Source organism: Protobothrops mucrosquamatus, unplaced genomic scaffold, assembly GCF_001527695.2.
Source record: "Protobothrops mucrosquamatus isolate PMUCROS unplaced genomic scaffold, P.Mucros_1.0 scaffold2331, whole genome shotgun sequence".
In the NCBI taxonomy this organism is placed as follows: Eukaryota; Metazoa; Chordata; class Lepidosauria; order Squamata; family Viperidae; genus Protobothrops; species Protobothrops mucrosquamatus.
Window position 1 is genome coordinate 104,087 of NW_015388414.1, and position 18,240 is coordinate 122,326.

General features: G+C 47.8%; 2 protein-coding genes across 2 annotated transcripts in view; both read right to left on the bottom strand.

The window, feature by feature from the left end:
* The window catches only part of HTR6 (5-hydroxytryptamine receptor 6), a 12,965-nt gene extending 10,936 nt beyond the window's left edge, over positions 1 to 2,029 (bottom strand). The window contains exon 1 of the mRNA XM_015824735.1: positions 1,310 to 2,029. Coding sequence (XP_015680221.1) covers positions 1,310 to 2,029 — 720 coding nt within the window. The remainder of the gene's footprint in view (positions 1 to 1,309) is intronic.
* Positions 2,030 to 6,253: 4,224 nt separating this feature from the next.
* On the bottom strand, positions 6,254 to 15,837 carry NBL1 (NBL1, DAN family BMP antagonist). Its single transcript, XM_015824736.1, has 4 exons — positions 15,731 to 15,837; positions 8,143 to 8,331; positions 6,798 to 6,909; positions 6,254 to 6,475 (listed from the first exon to the last, which is right to left on the bottom strand). Exons 2-4 carry the CDS (start codon positions 8,307 to 8,309, stop codon positions 6,254 to 6,256), a joined length of 501 nt encoding a protein of 166 aa, XP_015680222.1. The 5' UTR covers positions 8,310 to 8,331; positions 15,731 to 15,837.
* Positions 15,838 to 18,240: the final 2,403 nt, after the last annotated feature.

Here is an 18,240-nt window from a genome sequence, read left to right on the forward strand (position 1 = left end):
GTCGTAAGTCGAGGACTACCCAACCGGTCGTAAGTCAAGGACTTTCCCTGCCCGGGAGCGCCGCACATGCGTGGTTCCGCCCCCTGCGCCGGCCGAGGCGTAGCTGGCAAGCGGCAGAGACGGAGCAGGCCGACCACCAGCTGGCCCAGCCCAAGGGAGGTAAGGCACCCGCCGGAAAAGGGGAAAAAAATGGCGGACAGCCTTGCTTGGCGACCCCTGTGAAATGGTTGATCGACCCCAAATGGGGTCCCGACCCACAGGTTCAGAACCGCTGATCTAAAGGATGTAAAACTACTTTATGGGTCTCCAACTTCATTCATGAGAATGCAGTATAGTTATAATTGATACCTCGTCTGCAGGCTGGGTGTTTTTCCAGAAGCGGCATCTGATTTTTAGAAATTATCCACCAGGGGCCGTGCCTTGCCTTCTCCCTAACCTTTTCCATCAAAATTGGAGGGGCTGTTTGGCTGCCCTCTCCAAAATAAATGCTTGTGACCTCTTTCTTCAGCACCCCTGGGGTGCTTAATTTGTGGAGGGGGTGCAGTTGGCAGCATCACACAGGGAGACTAATAGCAGGGCCTAATTAGAAAGGGGAAGTTGTCCCCAGAACGTGGACTCATGCAGAGTCCAGTGGCTGTCTACGTGTACAGTAGAAAGTGGATGGGCAACTGAAACTGTTGAATTTGGGAAGAAAACAACAGTTTCCAAATTAATACACACACGCACCCCTTTAAGAAAGGTTTCATTTGCAGCCTTTGTTAAAGCTGCAGAAAAAAATCATTTTTCATTTCTCTTTTTTTTTTGTCCAATTCTCCTTCAATTCAATACACGAGAAGCTGCTTTCGGCTGTCTATTTTTCTTAAACGAGGAGATAACCTTGATTAAATGCTCATTCAGTGGGACTTGAGGGGTCTGGCAGTTCTATTGGTTATATAATGTGCCCATTGCACAGCTTGCTATGCTAAGTCCAAAATACACCATTAGAGACATTTGAAAGCTCATTGAAAATGGGGCAGAAAAACAGAAGCCACGTGGGTAGCAGGAAGAAAAACCCTTTTTGAGAAAGAGGGACAGATGTGGACCCAGAGTTAACCTAATTTTCCACGGCCTCTGACGGATGCAGTAGTAATGGTACCCATGCCTAGCAAGTGAAGGAAAATTTTGGGAAATATCACTGTCTCTCTGAGCATGCATGGAGTTAATTCATCCCTCTGGAACAAATCACATGATGTGTTAATTCCCCAGGACGATCAACCAGCCCATCTGTCCGCCTGGGAATAACGCTGTCCTGGACTGCCCTTGTATTTACCTGTTGAGTTTGTTCACTGGTGGGCTTGTTGTTGGTGAGGGAGGCTACCTGGAGGGCCTGTTTCCGCGCAGCCAGCAGGATCCGGCAGTAGGTGAACAAGATGGCCACCGAGGGGAGGAAGAAGGTCAGGCCGGAGGCGATGAGGGCGTAAGGCAAGCTGACCAGCAGACGGCACTGCTCCTCTTCCAGCTGCAGGGTGGCGTTGAGCGGGTGGCGGTCAAACTCCGTCTTGTGCCAGCCCATTTTGATGGGCAGGAAGGACACCAAGGCGGCCAGCGTCCAGGTGGCCAGGATGAGCCAAAAGGCCCGGCCGGAGGTCATCCGCAGCTTGTACTTGAGCGGGGAGATGATCAGCAGATAGCGGTCCAGGCTGATGACGCACAGGTTGAGGATGGAGGCGCTGGTGCACATGACGTCGAAGGAGAACCAGACGGAGCAGAAGGCGCCGTCCAGCACCCAGCGCCCATAGAGCTGGTTCAGCATGGCTGGGGGCATGACCACCAGGCCCACCATCAGGTCTGAGAGGAAGAGGGACACCAGGAAGAAGTTGGATGTGTTGCGCAGGAACCGCTGGCTGAAGATGAGAAGGATGAGGGCGAAGTTGCCCACCATGGTCAGGAGGATGACGAAGCAGAGGAAGGCGGCTGTCCAGGCACTGCCACGCAGCCCAGGCTCCTGCCCCATCAGGCTGGCATTGAGGCTCTCCGGCTGCCCATCCATGGGGGGGAGTGGCACCCTCGGCATAGGGAAGACCGGGCGCCAGGCTCAGTGATCGCCACGCTCCCTGGCCCTTTCACTCTTCCTTGCTAGGAAACTGGGGACCCCCCTGCTCTCCGTTTGCTGGGGTGTCCCCACCGTCCCTCATCCTGGGCGGCTGGCAGCCCTTCCCCATCTCCTACCTGTAGCGTGTCGGGTTCTCTTAGAGAAGGAAAAATACGAGGAGAAAGCAAAGCAGAAGCAGCTGCAATCTCTGCTCGCCTTCTCTGCCTGCCCTGCTCGCCTTGCCAGGCTGGCGGGTTGGCGTCGCAAGTGCCTCTCCCCTTCCCCTTCTGGAGGGGCACCGAGACCTCCCTGGAGACGCAGAGCAGGGATCTTTTTTCGGCAAGCCGCTCGCTCGGTTGGCGGTGGGGAGCCAAGCAGCTGGTGTGCCGGAGAAGGAAGGCAGGAAGGAAGGAGAGTCAATCTGGACCTTTCAGCTGACTGTCGCTCGCTCGCTCGCTCGGAACAGTTTGGGAGGGCGAAAATGCTGTGGGTGGTGGGTGGAGGGCGGGAATGCCATGGAGGAAGCGAACTGGGGCTGGGGGCTCTGCCCATTCAGGAGTGCCACTTGGGGGGGGAGCAGTGGCCAAGGAATTTGGAGAGCGAGGAGCACGCCAGGCAAGTAACGCCAGGAATAAAAATTAAAAGTAGGAAATAGGCGTGATTTGGCCAGGCTTGTTTGCTGGTGTCCAGGTGGGCATCTGTGCACCTGGTGGATGCTGAGGGACGCTGGCATCTCCTTTGCCACCTCACGTGGACAGTTGTACGTTTAAACGTTCCCCTAAAGTCAAGACAAATATTTGCATTTGTTTTAAGAGAGAGAGAGAGCTTCCATGTCAAAGAGAAAGAAAACCATATTTTCCTTGAAGTTGGAGGTGTGGGCATGAGGTATGCTAAAGTGTGGAGCTGCCTCGTCCAGTGATTGTCTACCTGTGGATAATTTTGGATTATGGGCTGCTTGAGTGCATTTTGCTGGCGGTGGCCTGGGCCTTGATGGGATCCCGCCAGCCCCTCGCTCCCCATTTGGTTCTTGGCCCGTGCTTCTTCCTCCTCCTCCTCCTCCTCCTCCTCCTCCTCCTCCTCCTCACCAGCACCCACCCGTGCTCTCTTTCTAACTACAAACAGTCCTCAACTTACAACAGCATTGAAAAAAAGTGACTTATGGCCGTTTTCACGCTACTTACGACCATTGCAGCATCACCACTGGTCACGTGACCAAAATTCAGAGGCTCGGCAACTGGCGTGTACTTACGACGGTTGCATTGTCCCGGGGTCACGCAATCCCCTTTTGCGGCCTTCTGACCGGCAAAGTCAACGGGGAAAGCCTGATTCGCTTCATAACCGTGCTACTAACTTAACAATCGCAGTGACTCACTTAACAACGGCGGAAAGAAAGATCGCAAGGTGGGGCAAAACTCACTTCGCCGTCGTCTCGCTTAGCGGCAGAAAGGTTGGCTCGATTGTGGCCGTTAAGTGGAGGATTACCTGTACAGACCTGAACCCGCAGCCTTTCCATCCGCTGTTTTGCAACACACACCCCTTTGCAGGAGACAGAAGCCTCAGCGGGGGGGGCAGCAAGCTCACCTGTGCCCCCCCCCGTTTTGGAGACAATTCACGGACAAGCATTCCTCATTCAACAAGGTGTCTAACCAGCAGGGTCTAACCTACTGAGACTTTTTTCTCTCCCCACCCACACAAATGTCTCAAAAATAGTCCTGTTTTCCCTGTGAAGGAAGGGACCAATTATCTCAGTGGCTTTGGATGGATTTTCTGCACTCCTGCAGCCGGCTGGACCGGGCAAAGATCTGGAGACCATTTTGACTCTCGTACCATTTTGCTGTCTTCTAAGATACGGGGGGGGGGGGGAATTGCACATTTTGCAGAGTGCAGTTTTCCTCTTCTCCATATTTTGGGAGAGTGGCAGATCTTTTTTTTTTTTACTTTGGTTTTTATTTCAAAGTGCCTTCAGCCTATTTTACTCCTCGTGGGTCTGTGTGAACAGCGTCCCGGCACTGGCCATTTTCAGTTACTGTGGAATGTGGTGAATTTGGGGGAAAACAGAGACTTTGGTGTTTAAAGTGGGACTTCTCTGTTGCAGCCACCACATTTTGGAGTCCAAAGGAAACCCACAAATTGCTTTGTTAAAAAAGCTTTAGTCTTTTTTTCCCTCCCTCTTGCCCCCTCCCCATAGGAGACCTCCTGTGTTTTTTTGAAAAGCTTTCGAATGGCGAAGATTTGCATCCCGGTGGGAGCCCCTGAATAAAAAAAAAAACCCCAAAGTTGAGGACTGCAAACGTTCAGTCTAATTTATTTAAGGTGATGTTGTCAGTGGCAATAACTACACAGGTAAAAATATACAGTGGGTGTGTCATGGATGGATGTGCATTACGTGCCTCGGAAGCTTCCCTGGCTTAAGAACGAGAAGGGCAGGTTTGTGCGATCAAGATTTAAGACAAAAACATCGAGAGAGAGAAGTGGCCGTCCTTTCAGACACCACACACAGCCCAGGGTTCGTTCAGAAGGAATGCCGACGCCTGCAGCAGCAGCCGAAGGATTTAATTCTTATTTTGGGTAGGCTTGTTTGGTTCGAAATGGCCAAGAGCAATAATTGGAAATTCCCCCTTGTTTCCAAAAAAACCCAGATGTTCTCCACACCTTTGTTGGCTTGTTAAAGTGCTACTTGGAAGTAAAGTCTGATCTGGAGAAATAGAGGGCAAACACAGGGGACCCAGGGCAGGAATTAAACCTGTTGTAAGATGGGGACTGTCGGCTTCTAAAACGTGGCTGGCCTTTCGTGGATCCAAGCAACCATCATCCCCAGCAGTTCCTCCAAAGAGAAAGAGCTTGGGTAGCCTTCACCCAGTGGTGGGGTTCGCACCACTTCGGCAGAACCGGTAGCTAATTTTTTGTTGCCCAGGCCCAGAATGGACTTCCGGAAGCGGCATCCACGCAGAGAACCGGTTGTTCACCTATTTGAATCCCACCACTGCCCTTACCCCACGGCCCTGTCCCCCCCAAGGCTTGTGATAGTGTGTGAAAATGTGGGGTTGCGTCCCCAAACGGTGTCAGCTTCGGTATCAAATCAAGCAGGATGAAAGCCTCAGCTGCAAAAGAGCCTTTTTCTCCCTCTTTCCAACAAATGGGAGTAGATTCAGGTCAGAGAGGGCTGTTTTCAAGAGATTGCGTGTGCACTGTATGGACCGTGTCCTGCTCTCCAGTACTGGGAGCTGCAACTCGACCTCATCTTGATTGAGAAAAAGGGAAGCAAACCATCTGGGCACCACGAGCTCAAGGCCAAAAGCACGGCTAGATGACCTGGGCAAGTGTCCTCCAGAAGTTCTGAGTTAGCAACTCCCATCCCAACCTGGCCAACAGTCTGCCTGGCTGGTGTGAAGGAAACTGAGGCGCAAGACCCCCGAGGACCCCAACTCTGACTTGAATGTTGTCTTTCAAAACATACGTTCTAGATGTTCCACACTGCAGGAACCCAGGAAGGAAGCTTCAGAGGCGAGATTGTCCCAGGATTTAAACCAAGGTTGTAGCGGCTTCTTCTTCTCAGTCCCTTTTCCTTGTCTTCCCCCACCTACCGAGTCCACGGGGAAGAAAGTTTAAACGAGGGAGCCCACTAGTCTGATAAAAGTTCATAATACTGCCGAACTGGTTTTCTTCTCAGTCTGGTGTATATATATATATATTTATATATAGGGGGAAGTCCCGTGTTCCCATGGGACCTGGTGAGAAAATCCACGTTTCTTCTGCCTGCTTGTGGGCAAAGATCTCAGAACAAAAGAGAAAGAAGACGGCCTCTTTGTCGGCAACCTCCCAGTTCAGCATCCCCAAATCTGGAAGTGCAGACCCTCCACCGGTGAATAAAAACGGGCCCCTCTACAAGCTGGCGACGGTGACTCCATCTTGGCAGGAAAGGGGCTGTCAGTTCTCCAGTGAGTCTTTTTTTCTTCTTCATCCTTCCAACACGGTATCGCACCCCAAATCCAGACATTCCCCCCCCCTTCCAAGCCCTGCTTCCTGTCCTCTCTTGGGTGGCAAAAGGGCTCCTTGGATTCTGTGCCTCGCTTTCCCTTTTGCAGGCCAGAGCAGGATGGAGGCTGGAGAGAGGAGGAGAGAGGAGGAGAGAGAAGGGGGGCAGGGAGAGAAATAGAGGAGGTGGGGGCTTCGGGTGGAAGTTCAGTCCTGAGTGGCCTCATGAGGGTGGGGATGGGGCTCGGGAGCCTGGCCCTCAGGGAAGTGGGGGAGGTAGGGAAAGTTGGGGACGTCGTCGGGATGGTTGCTGACTTCGCCCTTCAGGTAGGGGGTCTGGTCCCCACAGGCCTGGCAGTTGCAGTGCAAGATTTTTTCCACCAGCTTCTCCACCCGAGGAATGGGATTGTGGGGACAGTCCAGCGAAACCTGGGGACGAGAGGAGGAGAGAGGAGGCAGGATCAGGACCTGAAGGATCCCCATCCTTGGGAATGCGCTCGGAAGGAGCCCCCCGCCTTTCTTAGGACTAGATGCCCCAAACCTGGCTTTAAAAACACCAGATTCTCCTCTGCAAGCGTGGGCTGATTTTTTTTCCTTCTCCTTAATCTGCCCAAGCTGGATTTTCCCACGCTCCTTAGCACACCCGGCCCCCCTCCCTCCACGTATCCATAAAGGGGAGGACCGTGTATTGCAAACGGGCACCCTCTGTGCAATCCGCACCCTTATCCCAGGACAAAACGCAGAGACTCACAATTTCCCACTGGATGTTAGAGGGCATGCAGGAATCACAATGCACCAGGGACTCCGTGGACTGCGGCAGCGTGTTGGGGACGCTGTAGCTGAAGCACTGCCCCATGCAGGCTCTGGGGGGGGGAGGAGGAGGAAGAAGGAGTTAGGAATATAGTGTGGTCTGCCTGACGCACACAGGCAGGCAGCTTGGAGGCAGTTTGCGTTGGCACGGCACAGAACGAAGTGCTCCAAGTCTTTGGAAGGGGGGGGGGGGTTAAAAGATTCCAGGTTATCACCAGACCACCAGCATGGATGGGCTAACGTGAGCGTCCTTCTCAAGGAAGGCCAACAGAAACGGGCATCGCTGTCCAAATTTGAACAGAATAACCAAGTTGGAAGCGACCTCAGAGGTCTTCTAGTCCAACCCCCCTGCCCAAGCAGGAGACCCTATAACTGTGTATGGAGATTCTCAGTCGTCCAGTACATAGTTGTCCCCAAAGATGCTTTTCCAGGAGGCAACTGCACTTTCTTGTTTTTCTTTGAAGATGTTTTGCTTCACATCCAAGAAGCTTCTTCAGCTCTGAGTGGAGGGTGGGGAATGGAAGGACCATCCGGTCAGAGCTGAAGAAGCTTCTTGGATGAAAAGCGAAACATCTTCAAAGAAAAACAAGAAAGTCCAGTTCCCTTCTGGAAAAGCATCTTTGGGACATTCTATACCAGGGGTAGGCAACCTTGACTCTGGGTAGGCAACTATACCAGGCAACTATACCAGGCAACCTTGGCTCTGGGTAGGACATTCTATACCAGGGGTAGGCAACTATGGCCCCTTCATGACTCGTGGACTTCAACTCTCAGAATTTCTGAGCCAGCATGGCTCAGCTTGGAAACCTCTCCCTTTCCCCTCAGCGTGGCTGGCTTAGGAATTCTGGGAGTTGAAGTCCACGAGTCATGAAGGGGGCCATAGTTCCCCCATGCTGGCTCAGGAATTCTGGGAGTTGAAGTCCACGAGTCATAAAAGAGCCAAGATGGCCTACTTCTGGCCTAGGCCTAGGCCGCTTTATGACTCGTGGACTTCAGCTCCCAGAATTCCTGAGCCAGCATGGCTCAGCTTGGAAACCTCTCCCTTTCCCCTCAGCGTGGCTGGCTCAGGAATTCTGGGAGTTGAAGTCCACGAGTCATAAAAGAGCCAAGGTTGCCTACCCCTGTTCTGTACCATTCCAGATGGATGATAGCCCAGTTCCCTTCTTAAAAGCCTCCAATGTTGCAGCACCCACAATTCTGAGTCCCTTAGCGGTGCCAAGAGAGCAGCTTCGGGCCATCGGGCCTAAAAGGGAAGGTGGGATTAGGAGGCCGAGCCACACCCGTACCTGTTTTGGATGGATTTAGAATTGCATCCTTCGTGGCCGATAATCTGGGTGATGTTCTTGGCCTCGCACCAGGCGTTCTTATCCGGAAAGAGGGCGAGCTTGTTAATATGAGACGGGGCAGCTAAACTCAGGCAGGGGAAGAACGCGCTCAGCAGAAGCCTCAGCATCGTGGCTGGCACCAGTGGGGACCTAGAAGTGGGTGGAAAAGAAAATTTTTAAACAGTGGGAAAAGAACATTTCTCCCCCCCCCATCCCACGTTTTGCCAGTTGCCTGTTTCAAAAAGTCCTTGACTTACGACCATAATTCAGCCCAGAATTTATGTGGCCAAGTGAGAAATTTATTAAGCCCCATTTTAAGACCTTTCTTGCCACGGTTGTTAAGTGAATCACTGCAGTTTGTTAAGTTAGTAACCCGGTTTAAGTTAGTAACCTGGCTTCCCCACTGACTTTCCTTGTCAGAAGGTTGCAAAAGGGGATCATGTGATCCCCCTGGGACGCTGCGACCGTCATAAATATGAGTCAGTTGCCCAGCGTCCGAATTTTGATCCCGTGACCCATGGGGATGCTGCAATGGTCGTAAGTGTGAAAAATGGTCATAAGTCATTTTTTCCGGTGCCGTTGTAACTTTGAACGTGTCACTAAATGAACTTGTAAGTTGAGAACTACTTGAATTTTTTAAAAATCCACCAAACCTCAAGACTATTCTATTTTTAAAAAATGTCTTCCACATTTCTAAAGAGAGGGTGTTCAGCCTCGCATTGAGAACTGGAATTGTTAAAAAGAAAAAAGAATGCGGTTGTTGTATTTCTGCATTGGAAGACATTCTGCATCAATCAAACACTCTGTTAAGCAGCTTATCTAGAGATAAAAATGCACCTCCCAAAGCAGTATAAATAAAATAGGTGCAATCCAAAGAAAATTGCATTTTTAAAATAAAAAATAAAGCAATACTTAATTTTGGGTTTTTTGTTAAAAAAAAATAGAAGGGTATTATGTAGCTTTTCTTGAAGAATTTTATAAGGAAATCACAACAAATCATTCCAAGAAAGGGCTTAGAAGGGCAGAGTCAGATTATTTGATTGAAATTGAATTTTCCACTCTAATTCAAATTCTTATACAGCGAAGGGACGGAAAAAGTCTGCAATGTAGAAGATGGCCAGCAGGGGTCACTGTAAGGAAAGGCAAGTTGATAATCCAGTTTTATGGATTTTTGCAAAGTTTGGTTTTAAAAAAATAAAGATGAAGAAATCAAAAGTGAAAAATACAAATTTTGTGTTGTCTTCCTGGAAATATCCATGTTGTCTTCTCAGCAAAAATATAGGTTAGGGTTAGGTTATTCTGTGAAGTTTGACTTCTCAAACTAGGTTGTTGAGATTTCCTGGTGGTGACTCATCCAAGGAAAAAATCAGCCGTGCCCTTCATTTAGCAACCTAGTATGGATCTGTGAACATTTTTCCACTGTGACCTAAATTTTTCATCTCAAAAACAAGTCTTCCTTCTGGGAAGTTGATAAGTGACTCAAAGCTGCCTAATGATTACAGAGAAATTACCTTTCTTGGCCAAAGATATTATCTGCATTTTATCCTTAGGTGGAGTAAAATATTTCCACCTTCCTCTGCTGTTATTTGGTATTATTTCCATAATGATTAATGCTCTTTTTGTGACAGTACACAAAAATACAATACTTCAAAAGGTTTGGAGGAAAAAGCCTTAAGCAAGATTTCTTGAGTTTCGTTATTTATTTGGGAAGATCACCCACAAAATGGTGGTGCTGATTTAAGTGCCATCGTAGTCCTCAACGTACGACCACAATGGAGCCCAAAATTTATGTTGTTAAATGAGAAATTTGTTAAGTGAGTTTTGTACCCCGTTTTACGACCTTTCTCGTCATGGTTGTTAAGTGAATCACTGCAGTTGAGGAGTTAGTAAGACGTTTCTTAAGTGAATCTGGTTTCCCCATTGACTTTTTTTGACAAAAGGGGATCCCATGACCTTGGGACACATCAACGGTCCTAAGTATGAATCAGTTCCCAAGCATCTGGATGTAAATCACATGACCACAGGGCAATTGCCGTGGACATAAGCGTGAAAAACAGACCTAAGTCACTTTTTTCAGTACGTTGCAACTTTAACCGTCACTAAGCGACTTACTGTTGTAAGTCAAGGACCACTTGTAAATGTTTCCCTGTTTTCTCTCTTCTATACAAGGCTGTGATTCGTGGATACAGAGCCAAACAGCTTGAGAAGTTCCCAGAACCAGACTCAACCCAGCAATTTACGTTTATCCAGAGAAGGAGTTCAGAATTATATGGGACAACCTAGGTGAGTTGGCAATTTATAACGCAGCTTGTGAAAGAAGACGTATTTTAATAAACTTTTCTCAGCCAGGAAAAGGTGCTAGCAAACTCCTCGTAGAGTAATGGTGAAGCCCTAAAACTCAGCTGATCCTTTTTGGACTGATCTCAACAATAATAATAACAAAAAAAAATCTGGTTTGAATGGTGGATCCCAAGGAAATTGGCAAGGATTTGAGGCAGAACAAGGATTGGCAGAAAGCATCCCAGCGGGACGACTTGGATAAATGCTTTTAAGAAAAACACAGACACAGGGATGTCTCTGTGAATTCACCAGAGAACTGAGCTTACCTCAAGGCAGACTTTAATTTTAATTTACATAAAGAGAAAGAAAATTCCCTTGCTATCAAAAATCCTAGGAAAACGAAGGAAGTCTCAGCAGATCCCATTGGTTGGCAGCCACCCGCCCCATATCGGCGTGATTTTAGGAAGCCAAACAAGATGCATTAACAGAAGATGGTAAACAGGTAGACAGACAGACGCGTGCATGTGTCAAAGTCTTCCTTCATACAATAACTCGCATATAATACATTAGTTAAGGTATGCATGCTGTAACTACGGCGGAATAAATACATCGGTCTGGAGTCCCCTGTCGTGAACCTATTCAGCCCATTTACATCTTTTTAATTTGTTGCTCTGGCCTCCCTAGCCTCTTCCCTGCCTTTGGAAAAAGACGTAATCCTTCTTTCGGAGCTGAGCAAGGTCGCTCCTCCTGAGGGTGGGGACCAGGGCAGCCTGCCAAGCAAAACGAAATTAGGGCAAAGATTAAAGATGCCAACAGGGAATCAAAAGCAGCACAGAACATTTCGTAGCGTAGATCCCGGAGTGAGTGGAACACTTCGATAGAAGCGTTTGGTTCGCTTTTGTGCAGACCCGCACTGATTTTTTTTTTGCTCGGTGGGAAATAAGAATGAATCACTCCACGGCACAACATTTGTTGGCGACTTTGCACAAATCTTCTGAAGTGTACAAAGCTAAAGAAGAGCCAAGCTTTTCTCTCGGTAAGGCTGGAGAATAGAATAGAATAGAATAGAATAGAATAGAATAGAATAGAATAGAATAGAATAGAATAGAATAGAATATATAATAATAGAATAATAGAAGTAGAGTAGAGTAGAGTAGAGTAGAATAGAACAGAACAGAACAGAACAGAACAGAACAGAACAGAATAGAAGTAGAGTAGAGTAGAGTAGAGTAGAGTAGAGTAGAGTAGAGTAGAGTAGAGTAGAGTAGAGTAGAGCTGGAAGGGACCTTGGAGGTCTTCTAGTCCAGCCCCCTGCTCAGGCAGGAATACCTGTATCTTTGCCGAGATGCTGTTAGCATCAAGAGTTCAAATTGTTTTCCGTCTTTGCGATTTAAAGCTGCAATTATCTCGTTTGGGCAGCGGGCTGAGCATGATGGACTCAGATGCCAGCAGAAAAAAAGAGGACCTTTTTTTCCTTTTCTTAAAATGGACCTACATATTTTGCCCTTCTCCAATCCCTGGCTTTTTCAGGAAAAAAAAAGAAGAAAACATTCCGATGAATAGCCCAGCTGAGAAAAAAAAAAGTGCTAAAATTCTAGTTTCCAAACAGGATGAATTTTTTCCCCTCTATTATTAGAAAAAGGAGACAAAAGATAGCAAGTGGGATCCTGCTAAATTGCTGAAAAGGGAACGGTGCAGCCTTTATTTGAAGAAAACCAAGAGAAAGAGACACTCAAAGAGGAATTGGGAACAGTTGTAAATTTAAAAGCAAAGTCACCTCCCCTTTGCCTACAAATAAGACTGCACACAAATCCTCTGTCTTGGCAACAAATAAATTTCGAAAACACAAGTTCTGTTTATCCCCAAATTAATGATTTTCCCCCCCACAGTAATAGAGACATTGCAGGATCCAATTTAGCAGCTGTCTTATTACAAGCCAAAAAACAGGATGCAAGTAAAAAGACAGCAAGCAGAGAGCAGATATTCACTCCTTCGGTTATAGGTAATGAGGAGAGGGAATTTATCTACTGTATATATTTTGAGTATTCATTTCTAGTATGTATGATCTGTCTTAAAGGGCTCTGTGTGGCACGCAACATCTCATCACGCAAGACAAAGCAAAAAAAAAATCATAATTACATCTTAATTGTATTTTTAAAAGCCACCCAAAATCAAAAATAAACTTCCACACTAAAAGGGGCAGCCACTATAAGCTAAGTGGGTCCAAAAACACATGGGAATAAAACAGTTTTAACCTGTTCACGGAACTGCAGGATTTTTACTGCAAGAGCCTGCTTGAAAAGATTTAAGCTGCTGACACGCTGGGGCATCAGATGTTAGATCTGTTTGCTAGAACCCACCAAGAGGCTGAGAGCTTTGGAGGAAAACTTATAGAAAAGGGTGCGCTTGCTTCTAACTTGATTTGCACGTTCTGTGCCCTTAAGACCCTCCAAAACGCCACGGCAATCATGGCTACTTTGGAGAAAGTGCCCTCTTTCCTCCCAAACCAGGATCACAGGGGAGTAGCAATCAAGGTTAGCTTCAGAAGAAAAAGAGAAGGAGCCGGTAAGGACCCCATAAGTCCCCTTTGGGGAGACCAACGGAGGAAGGAACCGAGCTAAACCAGGTTTAGCCTCCCATTTTCCTATCCCAGATCCTGGGAGTGGAGCAGGGAACATCGGATATTCCCACCAGCTGTCTCTCCGAGTCCTAACTTGGCCTGATCCGGTTTGGCTTCTCGGGGGAAGCAAGACGGGACACGTTTTCGGATTGAAAAACCCAAATCATAAAAGAGCGAAACCTCTTCAATGGGAAAGCAAAAGATGTTGGGAGCCTTTTTTCATCCAGAAAAAAAAGGGGGGATTGAAGAAATCAGAGGGGAGGAGAAAGAGATTCTTGCAACTGAGATGGTGGGGAGACTTTTTAGAAGCCCCCCCTCCCCTCCCTCAAAGTATTAAGAATCTGCTTAAAAGCTTCTGTCGTCCCTTTAAAGAATTGTGGCTTTCCCATTTAAACTAAGCAGTGTCTTGTTTGGGTTTTGTTGCCCCTTTAAGAGCCCAGATACAGAAGCAGGACAAAAAAAGTAGAACCTTCCTATGTAGGGGTAGTCTACCTCCCATAAACAATTCACCACCCCAATGCCGGGAGAGCAAAGTAAAAGGGGATACGTGTTACGGATTGGTTTCAAACCACGGAATAACTTTAAATGGGGTTCCCGTCCCGTATTTTAAAGAAAGAGACTTCACGGGTAGCTTCATTTGCTTGGTTGGTCCAACTTGTGTTTTTCTCAGATTTAAGGAAAAAAAACAACTCGTTGAAGTTATTCCCTGGCTGAGCATTACTTGATCTGATTCTCTTTAAGTGGATAATAACAGCCGCTGCCTAGAATTTCCAGGGAGATGTTGTCTTAATGGTGTAAATCTCTAATAAAGCAAATTGGGTGATCAAATTATTTGGAATTGCCCTAGAACAATACAAAGTTTTTAACCTCTAGCCCAAACAAACGTTCATTTTCAACAGAAGTAATAATAGGGTTTATAAAAAGTCCCTTTGGGTGAGCGCAGAATTGTTTTTTTTAAATGCACGCAATGTTTTAACTTCATTTTTTTAACAGTAAGAAGACAAGTTTGTCTTCTGCTTGTTTTCAAAGATGTATTTTTTTTTCCCTTCAGGTATTCAAAGCCAGGCCCAAATTAATACATTTCAGATCCCCCTTTTTTTTTCATTCTTAATCAGCAATAAGGGAGAGAGAGAGAGAGAGAGAGAGAAGAGAAAAGATTAGAAGATCTTCCTAAAATCATTTCCAGACGGGGATTTTTCACAGATTCTTTCCTTTTTGTTCTAAACAGAGAGAGGATGGAGGAAAGACAGATGGAAATATTTTAATGGCTGAAAAGACTGGTTCCCTCCAGCACGTTTCTCATCTGTAACTGATTTATTTGCTAAGATTTCTCCTCTTTCAAACCATCCATGGCTGTGGGGGATAAGAGGAAAGAAAGTGGATGTGTGGGACGGAGCATTTTAAAAATATCTGGTCCTGATAAGTGGCAAAGAGACACAAGTTTGCCCCCCTTTCACACAACCCCTTGGAAAGGGGGGGGCTTGAAGAATTATTATTATCTTGTGGACTAGCACCTTGGAGCTTTTGCTGCCTGGCACAGGAGGAAATAATTCACAAATTGCTAGTGCCCCCCTCCCACCATCCAGCACAATCTTTTGGAATTGCTAGTACATTTGCACGTTTTTTCTTTGGAATAAATGGGGCCTGGTCCCCTGGTCCACCCAGGTGTGTCCATCTGTCACTGCTCTTTACCTGCCTTTCTAGGTGAATCCCTGAAGATGACTTTGTTCCCGTGATTGACACCCCAAATAAACACACCCACCGTCCAGGAGAAAACAAGGTGTGTGAATGTTTACAGCAAAGACGACGGACTAAAACTTACTGGTTCGTTGCGAACCGTTTTTCAGAGACAAAATAGAAATGGAAAGTATCGTGGCCGCGGTTGTGCAGAAACATAAATTGTAAGTGATGATTTTTTGAAACGCAAGAGGGGCCTGGCCGCATCTCCCTTTGGGCACACAATGTGGAATTTCACATTTGTTTCCTTTTAAAGTTTGGAAGCTCGTAAAGGAGTGCAAAAACCGCTAAACGCTCATGTGTGACTTGAGCCGTGTTCACGGATCTGTAAGTCACGATAGGAAACAGGAGGCTGAATCCACCAACAGGTTGAAGCGTTTACCACACACCCAAAAATGAAGACAGCCTGTGGTCAGATCAATTACATCTTCTACTTAAGGATTTATTTTTTTTTAAAAAAGAAACACCTTTTCTTATCAGGGGGGGAAAAAAACACAAACCCAGATCTTTTTCCCAGGGGACCCTTTTATAAATCGATTCTGGCACAGAGTTGGTCCTAGCTTAGATTTCAGGCAGTGAAATCCTGCAGAGCGGTTTGTAAACCTGAAGGTGGATGGGTTATTTTGGAAAGGGTTTTAAAAACCGACTCACCCCTTGGAACAGGAGTTTGAATCCCTTGAAAAAAAAAAAAAGGATCTTGCAGCAGCCTAAGATTAAAACAGGTTTATAAAATCAGGTCCGCAGGAGCACAGCTCAAAATCCAGGCGTAAGTCCGCGTCTAATAAAATCTCTGAAAAGTTACGTTTGCTAAAGCATCCCAGGATTATAAGAAAAACCAAAAAGGGTGGGGAGTAAGAGGGGAGACAATTAGCAGCCGAACCTCCCCAACCCCCCCCCAAAAACCCAACTTACTTTCCGTGTTAATTTTCAGAGAGATCCAAACTTTCAGTCAATTCCGAGTAATTTTTAACTCTCCAGGAACCACCTTGTCAGCGTAAAACCCACCAGCAGGAGAAAAAAAAACATTGAAATTGTCCAAAAAGATCCAGAAACGGACACAAAAAGAAATCACAAAGCTCCTGCAGGCTGGAGCAGTAAAGGCAAAAGGGAAAAAGTTGGGTTTTTAAAGCAAAATAGAGGCATTGCTCTTGGCCAGGGGAAAGACGCTGTTCAGAATTTGCTGCTTCCCCAAAGTTTCCGCAGCATCTTCGGGCAGAGTTTAAATCTGCTAGTCCGTCCCTCAAGTGGAGGAGGCTTGCTTATAAGTCAGCCTCCACCTCTTCCTCCTCCTCCTCCTCCTCCTCCTCCTTCGCCTCCTCCTCCATCTCTTCCTTTCAGCTTCTCTGGATCCTGTCAGGTCAGGAGGAGGAGAAGAGAAAAAAAAGAGACTTTTTAAAGCATCTTGCGTAGAGATGGTTGTATTCCGAGAGGCAAGAATGAGCGAGTTTGGGAGAAGAGAGAAGGGACAATAATTAAAAGTTGCTGGATCCTGCACCCTCCAGACAGGCTGCAAACACTTGTGGCTGGAGAGGGGAGGGGGATGTCAGCCTTATTGAGACCCCCAGATTCAGAGGCAGCCGACCTTTATTGCCTTGGTGTCCTGATTGTGGGTGTTGCACACAGGCTCAGCTGGGCTGTCCGCCTGAAAGACAGTTGAGACTGGTGGTGCCCACAGCCCTAGAGATCTAAACTGGATCTGTTGGATCTCGTCTCGGGGATGGGTGGGTGTGCTTGGCCCCTTCTAGGAACAGTTTCATCCTTGACCCTTAAGCAGAACCTCCCAACAGGGCAGCAGTTGATCAGACTTGCGCCCATGGAAAGGGACGGCCCGCTTCCTGCCTCGTCCCTTGCTCTTGGGGGCACCCAGGGGTGCCAGGGGGGAGTCAACTGAGGGCAGGGCGACTTGGGCGTTGGGCTGAGCGCCGTGGAGGCGGGGAAGCCTGTTCTAGCTCAGAGTTGGCGGCTGCCACAGGCTTGGCAGCTTCGCTTCTCAGCTCCTGGAACGGGGTTGAGTGCCAGAGCGGGAACATGTCAAGACAGGGCAAGGCACCTGCGTGGGTGCGAGAGGCAGAACCTGCGCTTCGAACCCACACCTGGATGCTCGGGAGAGGGGTGGGCGGCCCCCTTCCCCCAGCTAGATTCCCCCCCTCCTCCTGCCACCCGGATTGCATCCTGCTCCCTGCGCCCTCGGGCACCCGGCGGGGAAGTTAGGCGGCCCCGTCTCTTCCGCAAGCAGCCGTGCCCCGTTTCTGCCCCGTGGCGAGGACCGGATTGCACAAAGGGCCTGGCTGGCATGTGTGAACTCTGGCAAGGGCTGCGGAGAACATCTGGGCTGGTTCTTTGGAATGCAGCTGGGCGGCAGGGGGCAGGTCTGGCTTCCTGAGGCCCCGAATGCGAAGCTCAGCTGCTTCCTTTCTTGGGATATCAGCTTCCCCCCCACCCCTTGTTTGGGCTCTGATTATTATTTTTAATTTTAAAGAAAGAAGGTTAAAAAAAGAAAAAAGGATAATTTGTGGAGTTCTTTTCTTTTCTCAAACTGGCCCAGAAGGAGCCCAGATAACAGAATCACAGAGCTTGAAGGGAACTTGGAGGTCATCTAGTCCAACCCCCAGCTCAAGCAGGAGACCTTATACCAGGGAATTGTGGACTTCAGTTCCCAGAATTCCTCAGCCAGCTCTGCTGAGGACCAAATGGCTCCTCCCTGTTTAGAGGCAATCTTCCTCTAAATTTACAACGACAGTAATTCTGCATCTGGGGTTGCTAAAGTTTCAAATAATTCCCCCCCCCCATTATCTGGGAATGGCCAGAAATATCACAGGAACTCTCTCTACTAAATACACCACCCCATAAGGCAACTAGGAGGACCCCTGCTTGTGGGCTTGGCAAGGAGAAATAAATAAAATCCAAGTGGAAATTGAGCCTGCAAATCTAGGAGTGGTCTACCTGAGTCACGGAAAGCAGGGCACCCGCAGCAGAGCTATCATAAACGATGCGCCCAGTTTGTCTCTGAGCACCCACCTCATGGGTAGCCTGGCCACCCCTTGGCATGTGGCAGATGCTTCGTGCAGCGAAGATCCTTTTCTTTCCCCAGCTTGAATAGGGGGCCTTGAGTGGTTTGGGACAGGGGTAAAGAGGCCAGCCGGGGGTGCCCAGAGGGCAGAAGAGGTGCCCACCGGGTCACTGCCCGCTGCCTGCCCTCAGCTGCCCAGACCTGGCAATAGAGTAGAATAGAGTAGAGTAGAGTAGAATAGAGATTGGAATGGAATGGAATGGAATATAGAATAGAATAGAATAGAATAGAATAGAATAGAATAGAATAGAATAGAATAGAATAGAATAGAATAGAANTAGAATATGGAATGGAATAGAATAGAATGGAATGGAATGGAGTGGAGTGGAGTAGAGATTGGAATGGAATGGGA

What these genes read in the sequence shown, in the direction of transcription:
- NBL1 (XM_015824736.1), bottom strand. Translation starts at nt 8,309, where the DNA reads ATGCTGAGGCTTCTGCTGAGCGCGTTCTTCCCCTGCCTGAGTTTAGCT. An exon ending in TCTAAATCCATCCAAAACAG is followed by an intron (nt 6,910 to 8,142) that starts GTACGGGTGTGG and finishes TCCCCCCCCCAG; the next exon opens with AGCCTGCATGGGGCAGTGCT. An exon ending in CTAACATCCAGTGGGAAATT is followed by an intron (nt 6,476 to 6,797) that starts GTGAGTCTCTGC and finishes TCTCGTCCCCAG; the next exon opens with GTTTCGCTGGACTGTCCCCA.